The sequence below is a fragment of the Saccopteryx leptura genome, chromosome 9 (genome assembly GCF_036850995.1).
Source record: "Saccopteryx leptura isolate mSacLep1 chromosome 9, mSacLep1_pri_phased_curated, whole genome shotgun sequence".
NCBI lineage: Eukaryota > Metazoa > Chordata > Mammalia > Chiroptera > Emballonuridae > Saccopteryx > Saccopteryx leptura.
This window is the reverse complement of record NC_089511.1, coordinates 86,105,012-86,123,068: the sequence shown is the minus strand read 5'-3', so window position 1 is coordinate 86,123,068 and position 18,057 is coordinate 86,105,012. Positions and strand designations below refer to the sequence as shown.

The 18,057-nt window shown below is 55.1% G+C and overlaps 1 protein-coding gene across 4 annotated transcripts in view; it reads right to left on the bottom strand.

The window, feature by feature from the left end:
• Positions 1 to 4,527: 4,527 nt before the first annotated feature.
• Positions 4,528 to 18,057, bottom strand: part of RGR (retinal G protein coupled receptor) — a 59,717-nt gene continuing 46,187 nt past the window's right edge. Inside the window, exons 2-8 of one of the 4 annotated variants that reach the window (XM_066350279.1) lie at positions 15,374 to 15,460; positions 13,043 to 13,199; positions 11,880 to 12,001; positions 9,081 to 9,234; positions 7,438 to 7,555; positions 5,588 to 5,701; positions 4,528 to 5,150 (exon numbers count right to left, since the gene is read on the bottom strand). In XM_066350279.1, the coding sequence (XP_066206376.1) occupies positions 5,019 to 5,150; positions 5,588 to 5,701; positions 7,438 to 7,555; positions 9,081 to 9,234; positions 11,880 to 12,001; positions 13,043 to 13,199; positions 15,374 to 15,452 (876 nt within the window). In that variant the 5' untranslated portion in view covers positions 15,453 to 15,460 and the 3' untranslated portion in view covers positions 4,528 to 5,018. The other 3 variants (XM_066350280.1, XM_066350281.1, XM_066350283.1) reach the window with 3 other exon arrangements.

The window sequence follows — 18,057 nt, the reverse complement described above, 5'->3', positions numbered from 1 at the left end:
ATCACTCCCTCACACGCGTTTTTCTGACTGTAGCGGTGCTATGTGTTCACTGCAGAAAGTCAGCAGAGAGTCCGAGCGCTGTGGTGTGGCCCCGGGCAGCTGCACAGAGCAAAGGGAGCCTTGGGAACTGCGCTCTCACTGTGTCAGCGGCTGGCCCAGACCCAGGGTCTGGCGGCTGATTCCTCTCCCAACCCAGTGTGTGTGCCAAGGGCTCCCAGAGGGATGGGCCTCACATGGGACTCAGCCACCTCCTTGTCCCTCTGGTCCAGGAATTGCTGAGCTGCCTCATGGAAGGGTGAGGCAGGGGCGCCGGAGGGCAGGAGGGCAAGGGCGAGTTCCTGCACACGGCATCCACAGGGGACTCAAAACCCTGAGAGTACTTTGGAACACCCAGAGGTGCTCAGGCTCCCTGAGTCCCCTCTGTGAGTGGGAGGGGAGGGGTGGGCAGGCTCGGAACTTCCGGGGCAGATGCCTCAGGGCATCGCTTCAGCCTTCTCCTCTCCTGCCGGCCCAGTCCAGCCCAGGGGTGCTCTGTGCCCTTCTCTCCTGCCGGCCCAGTCCAGCCCGGGATACTCTGTGTCCTCCTCCTCTCCTGCCGGCCCAGTCCAGCCCAGGGGTGCTCTGTGCCCTTCTCCTCTCCTGCCGGCCCAGTCCAGCCCAGGGGTGCTCTGTGCCCTCCTCCTCTCCTGCCGGCCCAGTCCAGCCCAGGGGTACTCTGTGTCCTTCTCCTCTCCTGCCGGCCCAGTCCAGCCCGGGATACTCTGTGCCCTTCTCCTCTCCTGCTGGCCCAGTCCAGCCCGGGATACTCTGTGCCCTTCTCCTCTCCTGCTGGCCCAGTCCAGCCCAGGATACTCTGTGTCCTTCTCCTCTCCTGCCGGCCCAGTCCAGCCCAGGGGTGCTCTGTGCCCTTCTCTCCTGCCGGCCCAGTCCAGCCCGGGATACTCTGTGTCCTCCTCCTCTCCTGCCGGCCCAGTCCAGCCCAGGGGTGCTCTGTGCCCTTCTCCTCTCCTGCCGGCCCAGTCCAGCCCGGGATACTCTGTGCCCTTCTCCTCTCCTGCCGGCCCAGTCCAGCCCAGGGGTGCTCTGTGCCCTTCTCCTCTCCTGCCGGCCCAGTCCAGCCCGGGATACTCTGTGCCCTTCTCCTCTCCTGCCGGCCCAGTCCAGCCCGGGATACTCTGTGCCCTTCTCCTCTCCTGCCGGCCCAGTCCAGCCCAGGGGTGCTCTGTGCCCTTCTCCTCTCCTGCCGGCCCAGTCCAGCCCGGGATACTCTGTGCCCTTCTCCTCTCCTGCCGGCCCAGTCCAGCCCGGGATACTCTGTGCCCTTCTCCTCTCCTGCCGGCCCAGTCCAGCCCAGGGGTGCTCTGTGCCCTTCTCCTCTCCTGCCGGCCCAGTCCAGCCCGGGATACTCTGTGCCCTTCTCTCCTGCCGGCCCAGTCCAGCCCAGGGGTGCTCTGTGCCCTTCTCCTCTCCTGCCGGCCCAGTCCAGCCCAGGGGTGCTCTGTGCCCTTCTCCTCTCCTGCCGGCCCAGTCCAGCCCGGGATACTCTGTGCCCTTCTCCTCTCCTGCCGGCCCAGTCCAGCCCAGGGGTACTCTGTGCCCTTCTCCTCTCCTGCCGGCCCAGTCCAGCCCGGGATACTCTGTGCCCTTCTCTCCTGCCGGCCCAGTCCAGCCCAGGGGTGCTCTGTGCCCTTCTCCTCTCCTGCCGGCCCAGTCCAGCCCAGGGGTGCTCTGTGCCCTTCTCCTCTCCTGCCGGCCCAGTCCAGCCCAGGGGTGCTCTGTGCCCTTCTCCTCTCCTGCCGGCCCAGTCCAGCCCAGGGGTGCTCTGTGCCCTCCTCCTCTCCTGCCGGCCCAGTCCAGCCCAGGGGTGCTCTGTGCCCTTCTCCTCTCCTGCCGGCCCAGTCCAGCCCAGGATACTCTGTGCCCTTCTCCTCTCCTGCCGGCCCAGTCCAGCCCAGGGGTACTCTGTGTCCTCCTCTCCTGCCGGCCCAGTCCAGCCCAGGGGTGCTCTGTGCCCTTCTCCTCTCCTGCCGGCCCAGTCCAGCCCAGGGGTGCTCTGTGCCCTTCTCCTCTCCTGCCGGCCCAGTCCAGCCCAGGGGTACTCTGTGCCCTCCTCTCCTGCCGGCCCAGTCCAGCCCAGGGGTGCTCTATGCCCTTCTCCTCTCCTGCCGGCCCAGTCCAGCCCAGGGGTGCTCTGTGCCCTTCTCCTCTCCTGCCGGCCCAGTCCAGCCCAGGGGTACTCTGTGCCCACCATTCCCAGCTCCACACAGACTTGGGCTTGGGTTGAAAGTGTCCTTGACTAGACCCAGCCATCCTGCCTCCCTCCCCACCTCTCCTCTGAGCACAGGTGGGGACATCACCTGTTTGGGGACACTGGCCACTCTCCCTGGGTATTTTCAGCCTCTCCTTTCTCTGAGCCTGGGTTCATCTCCCTTCTCTTCTCACTGTGTTTCCTACCCCCTCCTTAGTGGGTTATGGCAAATGGTGGAGCGAAGGTAAACTCCCCCCAAAAGACAATTTAAGGGTCCATGGGCTGTGGGGTCAGGGGTAGGGTCTCTGGCCCCCAACCCACCTCCTTCTTGGCCACCCACACAGCCTGTGAGTGAGCACAGCTCTGTCCACACTTCAGGGCCCACAGTGAGAAGCCTGTGCTGGGGTGAGGCCAGGGCATCTCGTGGCCCCAGCACCTGGCCAGGGCATCTCGTGGCCCCAGCACCTGGCCAGGGCATCTCGTGGCCCCAGCACCTGGCCAGGGCATCTCGTGGCCCCAGCACCTGGCCAGGGCACGTTCCAGAGGTTTAGAAAGAGCGCTGTGGGAGAGCCGCCCCCTTTCACCCTCTGGTCTCACAAAGTGACTGAACCACATTCTGCTTTGTGAGGAATGCCTGTGAGTTCTGTTTATGCGGCTGGATTTTCTGCAAAACTGAGAGTCGGGTCCTGGTGCCCAGAGTCCCCAGAGGCTGTCCTCATGACCAACCCCTACCCCAGCCCCAGAAGCTTGTCTCTTCCCACTTCAGCTCTATCCTCCCTGCCTTGCAGTACCTGGGGCAGCTGCCCCCCCCCCCCACGATTAGACCTTCCGAAGAGCCCTTGGTCCCCTGCCAACCATCTCTATCTTCCTGTAAGGCAACGGGTCCTACCCAGATCTGTGCACCTTGTCCCTGAAGTGCTGACTCTGGGAGGAACAGAGGCACATCAGGGATGGGATGGGGACTCCAGTGTTAGTGTCACACACGAGATGCCATGGGCTCTGTGGGAAGGCACAGCTGCCGTTATTGCCGAGGGCGTGCCTGGGTAAAAGGCAGAGGTGTCCTGAGCCTTGCAAGCTGACACCATGGCAGGGGCTGGTGGAATCTCCTCTTCAGTTATCTGGAGTTTATTTTGTTTTGTTTTTGTGACAGAGACAGAGAGACAGAGAGACAGAGACAAGCTGTGTATAGATAGGGACAGACAGACAGGAAGGGAGAGAGATGAAAAGCATCAATTCTTCGTTGTGGCACCTTAGTTGTTCACTGATTGCTTTCTCATATGTGCCTCTACCGGGGGCTACAGCTGACCGAGTGACCTCTTGCTCAAGCCAGCGACCTTGGGCTCAAGCTGCTGAGCCTTGCTCAAACCAGATGAGCCTGCGCTCAAGCGGCGACCTTGGAGGGTTTTTTTTTTTTTTAATTTTTGGTTTTTTTTTTAATGGGGTGACATCAGTAAATCAGGATACATATATTCAAAGATAACATGTCCAATTTATCTTGTCGTTCAAATATGTTGCATACCCATCACCCAAAGTCAGATTGTCCTCTGTCACCTTCTATCTAGTTCTCTTTGTGCCCCTCCCCCACCCCCCTTCCTTCTCCCTCTCCTCCCTCCCCCCGTAACCACCACACTCTTATTAATGTCTCTTGGTCTCACTTTTATGTCCCATCTACGTATGGAATAATGCAGTTCCTGGTTTTTTCTGATTTACTTATTTCACTTCGTATCATATTATCAAGATCCCACCATTTTGCTGTAAATGATCCGATGTCATCATTTCTTATGGCTGAGTAGTATTCCATAGTGTATATGTGCCACATCTTCTTTATCCAGTCATCTATTGATGGCTTTTTGGTTGTTTCCATGTCCTGTCCACTGTGAACAATGCTGCAATGAACATGGGGCTGCATGTGTCTTTACGTATCAATGTTTCTGAGTTTTTGGGGGTATATACCAAGTAGAGGGATTGCTGGGTCATAAGGTAGTTCTATTTTGACCTTGGAGTTTTGAACCTGGGTCCTCTGTGTCCCAGTCTGACGTTCTATCCACTGCGCCACCACCTGGTCACGCCAGATATCTGGAGTTTTAAATAGATTGTTTTTCAGTGTGGGCAACTAAGCAACGTGCAGCTAGCTGTTTGGACTGGTGAGTGGGGTGGGTAACTCTCAGTGTGCAGCCGACATGCCTGGTAAAGTGCTGGTGCTTTCTGCACGGTCAGGTCACCCACCATACTGTCATCATATCTCACAAGCTGGGAAGCAGACGCACAGGCAGAGTAAGTCCCTGGCACCAGATAACAGTTTAATAAGTGGCACCTGGATGCTGACAGCCTGGGTTGAGCTCCCCCAAGCAACCACGAGACTTTTATCTTTTTCTACCTAAGACTCGAGTCCTAACAATTCTGTTGTACTAAGCAGCCTCTATGGGTGTGGTGAGTACATGTTCAAGCCTCACAATAGCCCCGAAGAAGTCCAGGTTAATATCCTATGTTAGCAGCCAGGAACAAAGGCGTTTCCAAGGTCTCTAGCCTCTGGGTGAAGGCTCTGACTAACCTTCGGGTCTCTCTGGCTCCCAAGGCCCAGCCCCTCCTTTCATAAAGCCTGGTTCCTCTCTGAGTCTCCTGTGTCCAGCCTTCGGCTAGGCTCCCAGAGCCATTCGGAATGGAGGATGCATGTCTGTAGCTTGGCTTCTCAGGCTGCTGGGCAGCGTCCCAGTGTGGGACTCAGCCGAGTGGCAGGCTAGGCTAGGGTCTGAGCAGCCCCGTGGAGGTGTCACTGTGCTCGGTCCCAGTCGTTTCTCGGCTGTGAGAGGCACTGCCAGATTCCTCTGCGGACCATCTCGCTGCCGAGGGCATAGTTCACAGCATTGATTGCAGGCACCATTTTGGCAATGAGAGCGGGCACCTGTTGTGGCAAAACATCAGAGCAAAGAAGTTTCAAAGCCTCTGCTTCTCTCTCTGATCTTACCTAGTGACTCCAGCCTACCTGCATCACCCCCAGAGTCGCCAGCCATCTGCCCTGCTGCCTCTGAGTCTCTCCTGACCAGCTGTCAGATGAGGGATGGGAGCACGTGCCTCCCTAGGCGCTGTCTCAGCCCCTGGTCCCAGAATGCGTGCTCACCATCTGGCTGGCTGTCCCTGTCATCTCACAGGAGGCTTAGGCAATGTCAAGCAGCAACCCCATGTGGCTGGGTGACAGGTAAATTCCCAGTAAATTATGAGCATTCAAAAGAAGAGAGAAAAAGAGACTATCATGGAGGCAGTGAAGCAAGGAAGAAAGGCTGGGTGAAACAGAGAGACACAGAACGGAGAGCGCTAGCTCGAGAACTGGAGATGCTGTACCATCTGCAGCTTGGGGGAGATGGAGGCCACATCCACGATGGCTGCGTACAGATACAGGAGGGCATAGGGGCCCCATCCGAGCAGCAGCGTCCTGGCTGGCAGAGTGGTGTTCACCTGGGGAGAAATTGTCACAGGACGGAGGCACTGACTTGCTCCAATGGCTGGCAGCCCCGTGCAGCCCAGGGACCATGCAGGCACAGCGGGGCAGTGCAGCGTGACCAGGCTGTGGGAAGGTGCTGAGCCTGCAGGGGAATTTGGAACCACATGGGCCTTTCTGCCATTTAAAATGCATGACCTTAAGCCTGTCATTTCAGCTTACTCAACCTCAGTTTCCTGGTCTGTAAAATGACCAGATAGAGGCATGATCTGGGGCAGATGATGAACTTCCTTCCTGGTCGAAGCCTGGGCTCTCTGAGTGTGGCTGTGTGCCTGAGGGTCCCCAGGCTGACCTGCCCTCACATCTCAGTCCCAGAAACCACAAGTTACCTGGCTGGTCAACCTGTCCCGGGTTCAAAGGGACTGCTTTCCACTGAGAGAGACACAACTAGGGAGCAAGCCATGTGGTACCCCCTGGGACCACATGGGGGCGCTCGACTTGCAATCTAATTTTAGGGTGGAAGTTGCCATATTCACATACACTCAGATGATGACAAATTCTGACGCTAAACATAGGTGTCTATTTCTTCTTGACTATGTCTTTCTTTAACAGAGAAGGTGACCTAAGCTTGCAGCCAAGGTCCCTAGGCCTGTGCTTGGCGATTTCTGCTGATGCCATCAGAACAGATGGTTTAAAGTCAGCTGAGAAAAATGAGAAAATTCATGTGACAGCCTTGTCCCCTGGCTGATTGAACCTCCAATAGATGTGGTGGCTTTGAGCGCCCAGGCGGGGCTTGGAGGCAGCGATGAGCAAGTGACCACCGAGTGGGGAGCTTAGGATGTGATTCTGATTCTGTGACCTCAGGGGAACCTGGTCTTCAGCTAAAGTAGATTTGTATAGCCCTTTTCCGATACACAGGGGAAAAGTAATAATGTGGCTGAGCAAGTGTCTCAACAAGATTATTTCTTTTATGCACCATGAGTGACCACGTGGGTGGTGGAGCCCCAGAACTGGTTTGATCCAACTCTGCTGTTCCTAGTTGTGGCTTTTGACGAAGGCTTAGCTAGCCCCTTTCAGCCCCCGTTTGCAGTCCGTGACATCGGGATAATAAACCCCCCCTCCTCCAAGAGCGGCTGCAAAAATGAAATGACATAATTCTCACAAAGTACTATTAGCATCTGGGTTTAAACATCTTTGGCACTCGCTATGACTCATCTGCTATAGATTATCCAGGTGACAAAGTTAAAAGAAAATTGTGGCTAGGGAATAATAATGTCGAAATTCAGAGATGGCCAGAGGGGCTTACTTTGAAGTATTCCATTTCTTGGACAAATGTGCTTGCAGGTGTGATTTTTATGTTGTGGGTAACAGCCTGTGCCTGTGATTAAACTAAACATCTCAGAGTGATTCAGAGCAGCATTTAAAAAGTATGTCATTTTGTGCCAACCCTCATATGCTTGGGAAGAAAAAAATATAACAGCGTGGATGGTATCTGGCAGGGTAACCTGGCCCTTGGGTTGAGTGTCTGTCCAGTAAGTCTGAGCAGTCCTGACCCTTCCTCTGGGTCTTGGTGGTCCCCAGCAACCTTAGGGAGGTATGTTCTTGCCCTGACTCCCCGCTCTATAAAAGCTGGATTTTCTTTTAATTGTTTAAAACACAGAAAACCCCTAATTGCTCTCTGTCATGTCATTCATGTTCCCTGGTGTCCCTGAGCTGGACAGAGATTTTTTCTGCTCTAGGAGTTAGACCGTACCTGGAGATGGCCCGTCTTCCCCACTTTCTGCTCCATGAGCCTATAGGATGTAAGTGTGATGAAGACAGGCAGGAGGAAGTTGAAAAAGGCCATGGTGAAGAGGAAGCTGATGAAGTTCCTGCAGGCAGAGGCGGAAGGAGTAAGGGTTCTCTCTCATGGGTGGTCGCCACCCTCAAAAGCCTGCTCCCCTTTGCTCTGCACAGTCTCATGCAAGGAGCTGCTCCCATCCGACTGGTGCTCAGAGTGTGGGCACTCCTGGGTCCAATCTGAGCTTCCCTCAGAGTTGGGGGGCCCCTGGGTCCTCCTAGAAGTTGCCTTAAGGAACCAGAAAGCTGAGATGAGGGAGGGTCCTCCTTTAGTGCGCTGTTGGGCAGTTCAAGTGTTCAGCACTATATGTGCCCCAAGCACAGAGAATGGGACACTTTCATGTGGGAAACGTGTGTTCCAGATGGAGACATCAGTGGTCCAAGAGGAAGGTGCATTCGAGGAGTATTACCGGCACAGGGATTTGAAAAGGGCCTGCTAGTGACAAAGAGACTGGGAACTGCCCTGGCTGGATAGCTCAGTTGGTTAGAGCATCGTTCTGAAGTGCAGAGGTTGTCAGTTTGATCCCTGGTCAGGGCACGTACAGGAATAGGTCGATGTTCCTCTCTGTCTGGCTGTTTCTCTCCCTTCTTCTCTCACTAAAATCAATAAATAAAAATTTAAAGAGAGAGAGAGAGAGAGAGAGAGAAAGAGAGAGAGACTGGGTACCGTGTCACTGCAGAAATTGTTGTTGTCATGGGAAGTGGAAGGGCTGACCCTTTGGGAAGGGGATAACATGCAACTTTAGTGCTGTCCGGGTAGGAGGAAGGGAGGCCAGAAGGCCTGGACAGTGTCTGGGGAAAACCTGCAAGGAGTGCTCTGGGGGGGTGGGGGGCGATTGGGCCAGACCCAGGGTTCTCCCGTGGGTGTCACCTGGGAGACCCATTCTTTGGGGCAGACGCTTCCTGAGTAAATGTTAGTAAACATGTGAAGCAGATGACTGCAGCATGGCTCTGTGGAAGTGAGAGGGGAGCCGGAGGCAATGGGACCCCTCTCCTAACCGTCTCCCTGCGGCCTGGTCTTCCCAGAGCCCCATAGATTAGATACGTGTTCCATGATATCATTGCTCCTGTCTCTCCAGGGTCTGGTCCAGGGACTGGCTCACAGCAGATGCTCAGGGAATTCGGAGACCTGAACACTAAGTCAAGGAGGCCCCTCCCAATGCAAACACTTAACATTCTTTGAATCTGTCAAACCCAAAGACATGACTCCCTCTAGAAATTAATAAAGTCAGAGCTCAGACAGCTGACTGTGCTGAAGATGGTCAAGGGGTCATGGGGCTCAGCAACTGTCATAACGAACACAGGCCAATGGCTCACTAGACAATGCCTCTTCTGGGGCTCAGCTCTGCACCTCAATTTGTACAATATTTCCACCACTTGGCCAGTGTTCTGAATGGGCCTTTCCCAGTCCCAATGCCAACCTGCGAGTGGGTATCATACGTAAGGAGTTGAGATTGTCTGGCAAATGTTGACATTCCCCCAGTTAGATTTTCAGCTGTGATGTTGCTGAGGAGGGCTCGAGCCAAGATTCCCATGGGAGGGAGCCTTCCACCTCACCTGTCCCCCCCGGAGTAGTCCAGGGTGCAGCATGTCCCCAGGGGCTCATAGTCGTAATGGCCCCAGCCCAGGAGGGGCAGTGTGGCCCAGAAGGCAGAAGACAGCCACACGAAGATCACCAAGGAAACGGCTGTGTTCCATGCCAATCCGCAGCCTGTGTGGACGGGGAGGAGATGGTTGAGAGGCGGCAGTAGCTATCAGAGTAAAAAAGAATGGACTTTGTGGTCATGCCAAATGGCCTGAAACGCTGGCTCTGATGTTTTATAGCTTAGTGCCTCTGGCAAGTTAAGAGTATCTCTGAACCTTAGTTTTCTCTATACAAAATGGGAGTGATAGGTCCTGCATTAAAGAACTGTTATGAAGAATAAAAGAGATAACAGATGGGAAGAGCTCCTACTAGTAGACACCGTATGCCATCTTCTTTAGAGGGCAGAGAAAGGAGAGGTGGTGAAGAGACAGCTGTGCTAAGTTAGGTTAGAAACATGGACAGTGGGTCAGGTGAGGGTCATCGGCAGACCAAAGTGGGGTCTGGACTCATCACCATTCTCACTCTTTCTCAGAAGCTCAGTATACTTGCTGAGAACCCTTGACTTAGGATTTGGGGCTCTATCTCAGTGCCACTGGCCGAGGCTAGGTCCTGACAGCATATTCTGGTGTGACCAGTCCCCTTGACCTGACCTGACCTCCTTCACATCCGTCCACCCATCCCACTTCCAGCCTCACCCAGCCCTTCCCACACAGTGGTTCCTCCTGGACCTCGCTTTGGGCTGCCTTTCCCAGGTGCCTGCTCTGTCTGTGGCTTATGCTGTGTTCCTTTGTAGACAAGACTCCAGGTAAGGGATAGGAGGAATCCAGGTGGGGCTTGATCAGCAGGGAATAGCAGGTCTACAGACCTCCTCACCCCAACACTTGGATTCCATCGACACAGCCCCAGATGGAGTTTGCTTGGACGGCTCTCCCATCTGTGGACTGAATGCTTATGGCCCTGACCCAAAATGCATATGCCCCTGATCACCATGTGATGGCATTTGGGGATGAAGGACTTCAGGAAGTGCTTAGGTCATGGGAGTGAAGCCTCCACAATGGGATAAATGCCCAGATAAAAGAGACATGAGAGACGAGCTCTTTCTCCTCCATGTGAGGACACAGAGGGAGACGGCCTTCTGCACACCAGGCAGGGAGCCCTCATCAGAACGCCACTGCCACACCCTGATCTTGAACTTCCACCTTCCAGAACTGTGAAAGACAAATTTCTGTTGTTTAAGCTGCCCAGTTTATTGTGTTTCCCTAGCTGAATAAGACCCATATTAATTGCTGTGGGCACAATAATTAATATACACTTTGACACTTGTGTTGCATTAACCTTTTTGGCTTTGGAAACAGATGACCAAGGTGACACACCTAAGGCCACCCAGTAATGGTGTAGATGCGCTCAGGCTCCCTTCTTCCCCATTCCCGCTTTGGCCCTGCTCCATGCCCTCCAGAACGGGAAGGGCTTTGGTCCAGGGGCCCTGGGACAGGGAGCAACTTCTCTGTGTTGAGGCGGAGGGGGCCTCTTGCTGTCTGAGAAGATGTGTGTGTGAGGGCGCACATGTGAGAGTCCGTGAGATGGTCGGAGGGAGTTTGGGGCAGGGCTGGGGGAGTGGTGGGAGAAGAGCTCCAAAGTCATCCGGGACAGGAGGGGCTAACCTGCCAGAACAGGCACTTCTGGGTCTGGAGAGAAGCAGGTGGCTTTGCCAAGGGCCAGCAGCTCTGTGTGTGTGTGTGTGTGTGTGTGTGTGTGTGTGTGTGTGTGTGTGTGTGTGTGTCTGTGGCAAAGACAGATCTGAGATTCCAAAGGGGCCATGCTCAGGGTTTCAGGCCATGCTGACTACGAACCCCACATTAACCTCTAAGCCAGGCACATCCATAGCTCCAAACTTGGAGCCAGGAGACAAAAAGAGAGACTGCTCTGGAGGCACCTAGGCCATGCCCAATCCCAGTTCTATCCCTGTTAGCTGTGTGACCTTAGACAAGCTGTTGAACTTCTCTGAGCCTCTGCTTCCCAGTCTGCAAGCTAGGGGTTTGCTGTGAGGGTTAGCTGGGCCATAGCTCCCCAAAGTAGGCTTGTACCCCCTGGTGGTGAGGGGGATTCTAAAAAGCCTATGGGTGAACATGTGTTTTATACTAATGTGTATTAAAGTTATAAGAATAGTGAAGCTGTGATGTCACAGATATTGTTTAGAACAAGAATAAAGTGGGTGTTTAAAGTTTTTAAAGTGAGTCACTTCTAAGAAAGAAATATCAAGTAAATAACAGAGCAGGTAGAACACTGATACGGCCAATTATGCAGCTGGTGTTTGACAACATGGGGAATCTAGAGCTAGCCTAGTTTCACGAAGCTCTGGCATAGCAGAGGGAAGTGTGAGATGTGCAAGTGCACACACAGACACACATACGTGCTTACACACATACACATCACCTCTCTGCCCCCCCAACAGTGCCTGTCTTCAAAGGCATTTTCTGTATCAATGATCTCTTTTGATTTTCAGAATAAAACTGAGGTTGGTTACAAAAATCATCTTGCAAAGGAGACCGAGGCTCAGAGGGGACCCCTGACTTGTCTGAGGCTACAGTGAGGGCACAGGCAGCATGTGCTTCAACACTGGTCTTGCAGTCTCCAGCCTTGCTCCTTCCGAGTGCCCACACCCCACCCTGGTGCATACTTGCCCTTACCACACTCCCTTGAACTGGGAAACCCTGTGCCGATCTCCATCCTCATCACCCTCACCCCCCCACCCTGGGAGCCCCCAGACGTACGGGTGCAGTAGTGGTGATAGCGCCCCCAGGCGATGGCCGCGCTGCTGCAGATGCTGGCCAGCGCTGCTGCGAAGCCCTGGAAGCCGTGGACCTGGCAGCCGTCCGAACCGTAGGGCCAGCGCCTGTGGGGGACGGTGGGTACAGTGAGGCCTCCCTGCAGTCCCTGCCCCTCCCACACCCACCTAGTAGTAGCATAGAGGCACCTTCCTGAACATTTGCTCCGCTCCTCAGAGGAGGGCTTTATTATCTGTGTTTCCTATGTGGAAACTGGGCCTTAGAGCTCGAGTCAGTGGGGCACAGGTGTGGAGTCCCGGGCACACTCTGAGCTCAGCACCATGGCTGGAGCAAAGGTCTCTGTGTGGCCAGGTACTTCCCTTACAGTAAATGGAACACAAGATAGCTCGTGCCTTTATTCCATAGGTGGGGAAACTGAGGCTTAGAGAAGACAAGGTACCCAGTCAAGGTCACAGAGCAGATGGAGGCAAAGTCATGGGCCAACCAAGGGTAATGGCTTCAGTAGCCCCTTCCCCACCCTGGGCAGAGTCAAGAGGAGAGTCCTCCCAGGCCCTTCCCACCCAGGTGGGCTCCAGCCTCTGTCAGCAGTGCCAGTGTTCCATGTGCTTAGGGAAACAGGCCCGTGCACAGCTGTGGGGCCGCACGGAAAACCCTGGCCTGCACGTGAGGAGGTCCTGGACACTTGCCTTGCCTCAGTTAGTCCTTTTTGTTTTCCTGAACACTCATTCAGGACTTCCCAGGTACCAATTCTTGTTTTAAGTTATTTGCAAATAATAACAAGTCAATACTTCCAACCACCATATAAGTTAGGAAATAATATCCTAATTTAGAGAAGAAGCCAAGAGGGAGAAAGAAAGGAGCCAAGTGTCACAGGCAGGCGACCTGGTTGCTGGGCCTGTGCTCTTAATGCACCTGGTCCATCAGTCAGTCAGCTCCGTCCATCAGGCCTGAGCAGCTCCCGTGGTCCAGAAGTCGGCTATGCTTCTTTGGGGAGTCTGGGATTTGGATTTAGCCTGGTTCAGCCTGCCTGCCCTCCCTTCTAGGGTCGGCTTGCTGTTGGTAGGAAGAGTAGCTCTGACCTGGCTCTTGGTGCCCAGAGGTCAGGCCCTAGCAGGACCCTTAGCCTGGGGACTGGGAAGGGCCGGTACCGGAGGAGGCTGGATGTGGCTGCGATGAGGGCGTTCAGACTGACACCACTGTCCGCCAGCGCCAAACTCAGCACCAGCAGGTGGCTGGGGGTCCGAAGCTCCGGGCTTTTGCAGAAAGAGAGGATGGTCAGGCTATTGAGGCTGAGACCGGCGAGAGCTGAAAGGAAGAGGGACTGGCATAGGGGCTTGTGAGGCCCACTGGGGGTCAGAACCAGGAGTGTGGGGTGGGCGGAGCCTGAACAAACCCGTACCCTTGCCCCTTCCCACTCCGCAAGCCTCTCGGTACAACTCATCAAACACCTACAAGAAGGGCTAGGGCTGGCCCTCGGAGACAGAAAGCCATGGGACACACTGCTTTCCAGTGCTTGCAGTCCAAAGAGAAGACAGACAAGGAGGAACACCAGACAAGCAGGGCAGTGCACACTATAACACCTGTCAGCACGACCGCCAGGGCACCGGTCAGCACGACCGCCAGGGCACCCGGTCAGCACGTCCGCCAGGGCACCGGTCAGCACGGCCGCGCCAGGGCACCGGTCAGCACGACCGCCAGGGCACCGGTCAGCACGGCCGCGCCAGGGCACCCGGTCAGCACGGCCGCGCCAGGGCACCGGTCAGCACGGCCGTGCCAGGGCACCGGTCAGCACGTCCGCCAGGGCACCGGTCAGCACGACCGCCAGGGCACCGGTCAGCACGTCCTTGCCAGGGCACCGGTCAGCATGGCCGCGCCAGGGCGCCCGGTCAGCACGACCTCACCAGGGCACCCGTCAGCACGGCCACCAGGGCGCCCGTCAGCACGACCGCCAGGGCACCGGTCAGCATGGCCGCCAGGGCACCGGTCAGCACGGCCGCCAGGGCACCGGTCAGCACGGCCGCCAGGGCACCGGTCAGCACGGCCGCGCCAGGGCACCGGTCAGCATGACAGCCCCTAAGCACTCAGCGCATGAGGTGTGGTGCTCTGCACTGCACACAGATCCTCTCCCTCAGTCTGCACTTGGATACTGCCCTCCCAGTTTATGGCTGGGAAACTGAGGCTCAGAGACACTAGCTAATTTGCCTTAAGCAGCAGCTAGTAAGTGGTGGGGCTAGGGGTTGAGCTCAAGTCTTTCAAATTCTAGAATGCCTTCTCTGAGTGCTGGGGAGCCACGACGGGGGGGGGGGGCCTTGAAGAGAAGGAGGCTTCCTAAGAGTGGGGAGGGGTCCAGAACACCAGGCAGGCAGGTGAGCTTTGCAGAGGGTGGTCTCAGGGGGCAGACCGGCCTGACCTTGAATTTTGGCTTGGTCACGCCTCACGCTCACTGAGTCTTGGCTTCCCCCGTCTGCAGTGAGGAGGGGGAAACATCCTGTCTTCCAAACTGTGAGCGTTCACTAGGAGGACAGAGTGCAGAGAGAGCATTCTAGAAAGAGAAATGGCATGTGCAGAGACATACAGCAGTAAAATTTCAAGGCATGCCTGGGAACAGAGGGGTGTTAGATTGTAGGGTTCCCAGAAGAGAGGCAATGAGGCGGGCCACCATGACCAGCCTGTGGCTGCCGCTTCCTCTCCACGGTCGGTTCTCGTTGGGTGAGAGAATGTGTGGGTTATTTCTCTGGGTCTGCTGTGAACAAGGGCTGCGTCCCCATCAACATAGTCTTTGGCTGGTCCAGTTCCTGGGTCTACAGTCCCAGCTCCAGCCTCAGTGAGCTTCTTAGGGATCTGGGTTGAGGCAGGCACCTCGTGGACCCCTTAGGTGCCCCTAGAGTAGAAAAGCTTAGGGCTGCGTAAGGGTGCTAGAGGGGCTAGGAGTGAATGCACCTAAAGCTCTGAGGATCTATCTCAGCTAGCACTTTATTTAGTATTATTTTTTCAGCTAGCATTTTCTACACATGACCCAATCTAATTTCATCACAACCCACTTGGGATGTCAGGGCACTGAGGTCTGGAGAGCTCGAGTGACTTGGTTACAGTCACACAGGTGGCAGAACTGTCTGTCTGTAGAACCTATCAGTTGCCTGATCTTACACAGGCTCTTTAGCAGAATATCCAGGGAGTGGATTAAACTCTCTCCTTGTTGGAGGAACACTGGAAAAGCTAGGACATTTCTGGTTTTGGTCGTGCCCTGGGTAGATGTCCCCCTCTCCAAGTGCCCCCACTCCCGAGCCGTCTGGCTCTTCTTCCTTGGGTCCCAGCTTGCAGGTTGCATTTCACAGGTGTAGCCATCAAAAGCCCGCACCAATCCAGGCACAGAGGAGCAGGGTTTGGGGACTTCTCCTCGCCAGCTTCCTAGCTGCAGCCTCTCCAGATTCTGAAGGCCCACTGGGTCCTCACTCCACCCCAGGTCCTGCCTGGCTCACCTTCCACCAGCAGCACTGTCCCCACAGCCAGCACCTCCAGCTCCCCAAATCCTCTGGGCGGGGGCCTGGACTCTGCCATCCTGGACTCTGCCATCCTCGCCTTCCTCCCAGACGTCCCGCTCTCCTCTCCTCTGGCTCCCCAAAGCCAGGCCCCTCACTTTTAAAGGGCCATCTCACATGCTTGCACATGCAGGGGATTATGCTGGACCTTGGGCTCCTTCTTGCTGCCTCTCCTTCTAAATCACCTGGCCCAAGCAGAAGGAGCCTATTCACCAGCTGAACAGGGCCACCTTTGTGAAGGAGGCTGGAGCCACGTCTCCTACGTTTCAGCCCCATGAGGCAGGATTAAGAGCCTGAAATCCAAGGGCCTATGGCTGAGAGCGGAATTAGAAAAGAGTTGCATAACCCAGGGAGGAAAGGAGAGCAGAAGGAGGGGCTTGGCATGCAGCCAGTCCCGAGAGTGGGCTGGGAGCCAGGCCCTGACCTGTCTAGGTGCCAGCGAGCTGAGTATCTGTGTGCATGTGTGTACTCACAAGCGAAGGGGAAAGGATGATGGCTGTAAAGTCATCTGTTGTCACAGAAAGAACCCCAGCTTGGACTAGAACTCGGGTTCTTGTTCCGAATGTGCCATTAACAGCTATGTGCCCTGGGGTAGGACCCTCTGGGTCTCTGTTTCCTCCTTTGCAATGTAAGCATCTTTTTGCAAGGCCTGTGTACGTGGTGGTTGAAGAATACATCATGGATATACCCTCCTGGGCTGCACTTCCTGACTCCCAGAGAGCGCTTCAGCTACACAAGAACAAACACTCCTGAGGCACTGGCTTGGGACAGAGGGCCTGTGTCCCCTTGTAAGTGGTCCACAACCCACAAAGAGCTTTGGCTTCTACAAGTGAGGTCCTGGTATAAGTCATGCATTGGCTCATGGGGAAGTTTGCATCAGGAAACACTAATCTAGAGCAGCTGAACTCATTTTCAGATAAAGACACCAAGGACCAGAGTGCAACAGAGCTAATGTTTATGGAGGGCCCTCTTAGGGCCTGGCCCTGTGCTAAGTGACCTTGTGAGGATTCCTGCAACAACCCCTGGACTAGACACTGTCCTTTTCCATTTCTCAGGAGCGAACTGAGCTCAAAGCAGTGAAGAATCAGCCTGAGAGCCCTGGCCGGTTGGCTCAGTGGTAGAGCGTCGGCCTGGCGTGCAGGAGTCCCGGGTTCGATTCCCGCCCAGGGCACACAGAAGAAGTGCCCATCTGCTTCTCCACCCCTCCCCCTCTCCTTCCTCTCTGTCTCTCTCTTCCCCTCCCACAGCCAAGGCTCCATTGGAGCAAAGTTTGCCCGAGCGCTGAGGATGGCTCTGTGGCCTCTGCCTCAGGTGCTAGAATGGCTCTGATTGCGGCAGAGCGATGCCCCAAGATGGGCAGAGCATTGTCCCCTGGTGGGCGTGCCAGGTGGATCCTGGTCTGGCACATGCGGGAGTCTGTCTGACTGCCTCCCTGTTTCCAACTTCAGGAAAAAAAAAAAATCAGCCTGAGGCTATGCCCTAATTCACAAAAGCCCCAGCTCCTGATTCCCAGGGCTCCTGGTCAACCAGCTAATTTTATTTGATAAATGTTCTTTTCCCATGCCTTTCTTCTTCTTTTTTTTAAAAATTTTTATTTATTTATTTATTTTTACAGAGACAGAGAGTGAGTCAGAGAGAGGAATAGACAGGGATAGACAGGAACGGAGAGAGATGAGAAGCATCAATCATTAACTTTTTATTGCGCGTTGCAACACCTTAGTTGTTCACTGATTGCCTTCTCAAACGTGCCTTGACTGCGGGCCTTCAGCAGACCGAGTAACCCCTTGCTCGAGCCAGCGACCTTGGGTTCAAGCTGGTGGGCTTTTGCTCAAACCAGATGAGCCCGCGCTTAAGTTGGTGACCTCAGGGTCTCGAACCTGGGTCCTCTGCATCCCAGTCCGACGCTCTCTCCACTGCGCCACCACCTGGTCAGGCTCCCATGCCTTCCTTCTTGTGGTCCACACTTACATCCAAGCCTAAGCACCCCTCAGGGCTGAGCTGACATCCACATTCCTAGAAGCCTTCCTTGATAAACCAGTTACCACAGAGTCTTCTCTGCCCTTCTCCAATTTCTATCTCGCATTACTGGTTAATACCAGGTTGGTTTCTCACGCCTGCAAGATTGCAGAAGGCTACCAGGGAGAAGAGAATGCAGCAGGGGCTGGGAATCAACGGTGGAGTTTGGCCCGGTAAGACAGAATGCAAGGCACCCCTAGCAGGAGGAGAGGAAGGCAGAGATGTGGAAATGGGCCGGGCTGGGCTTTGGTTTGGAGGATGAGATAGAGGTGGGAAGCACTGAGAAAATCTTATCGGCTGCACTGGGAGAGAAGAAGGGATGGGAACTAACACTTCCTGGAAGCCAATGTTGTCAAAACAGGCCTGGCTCAGAGCCAGGCACTTCAGGGGTGCACTGGGCCCCAATGTTCTTGCCTTGCTCACATCTCACTGGTCTAGGCCTGCCTAGGCCCCTGAGCATGAGAGACTGAGGAACCTTGTGGAAAAGCCAAAGGAATTAGGTAGGGAATGCTGGTCCAGGGGGCAAAGCCCGGAGGCCAAATGTGAAGAATGAATGAGTGAAAGCTGGTGTCTAAAAGATAAGATGAGGTTGGGGCTAGGGGACAATC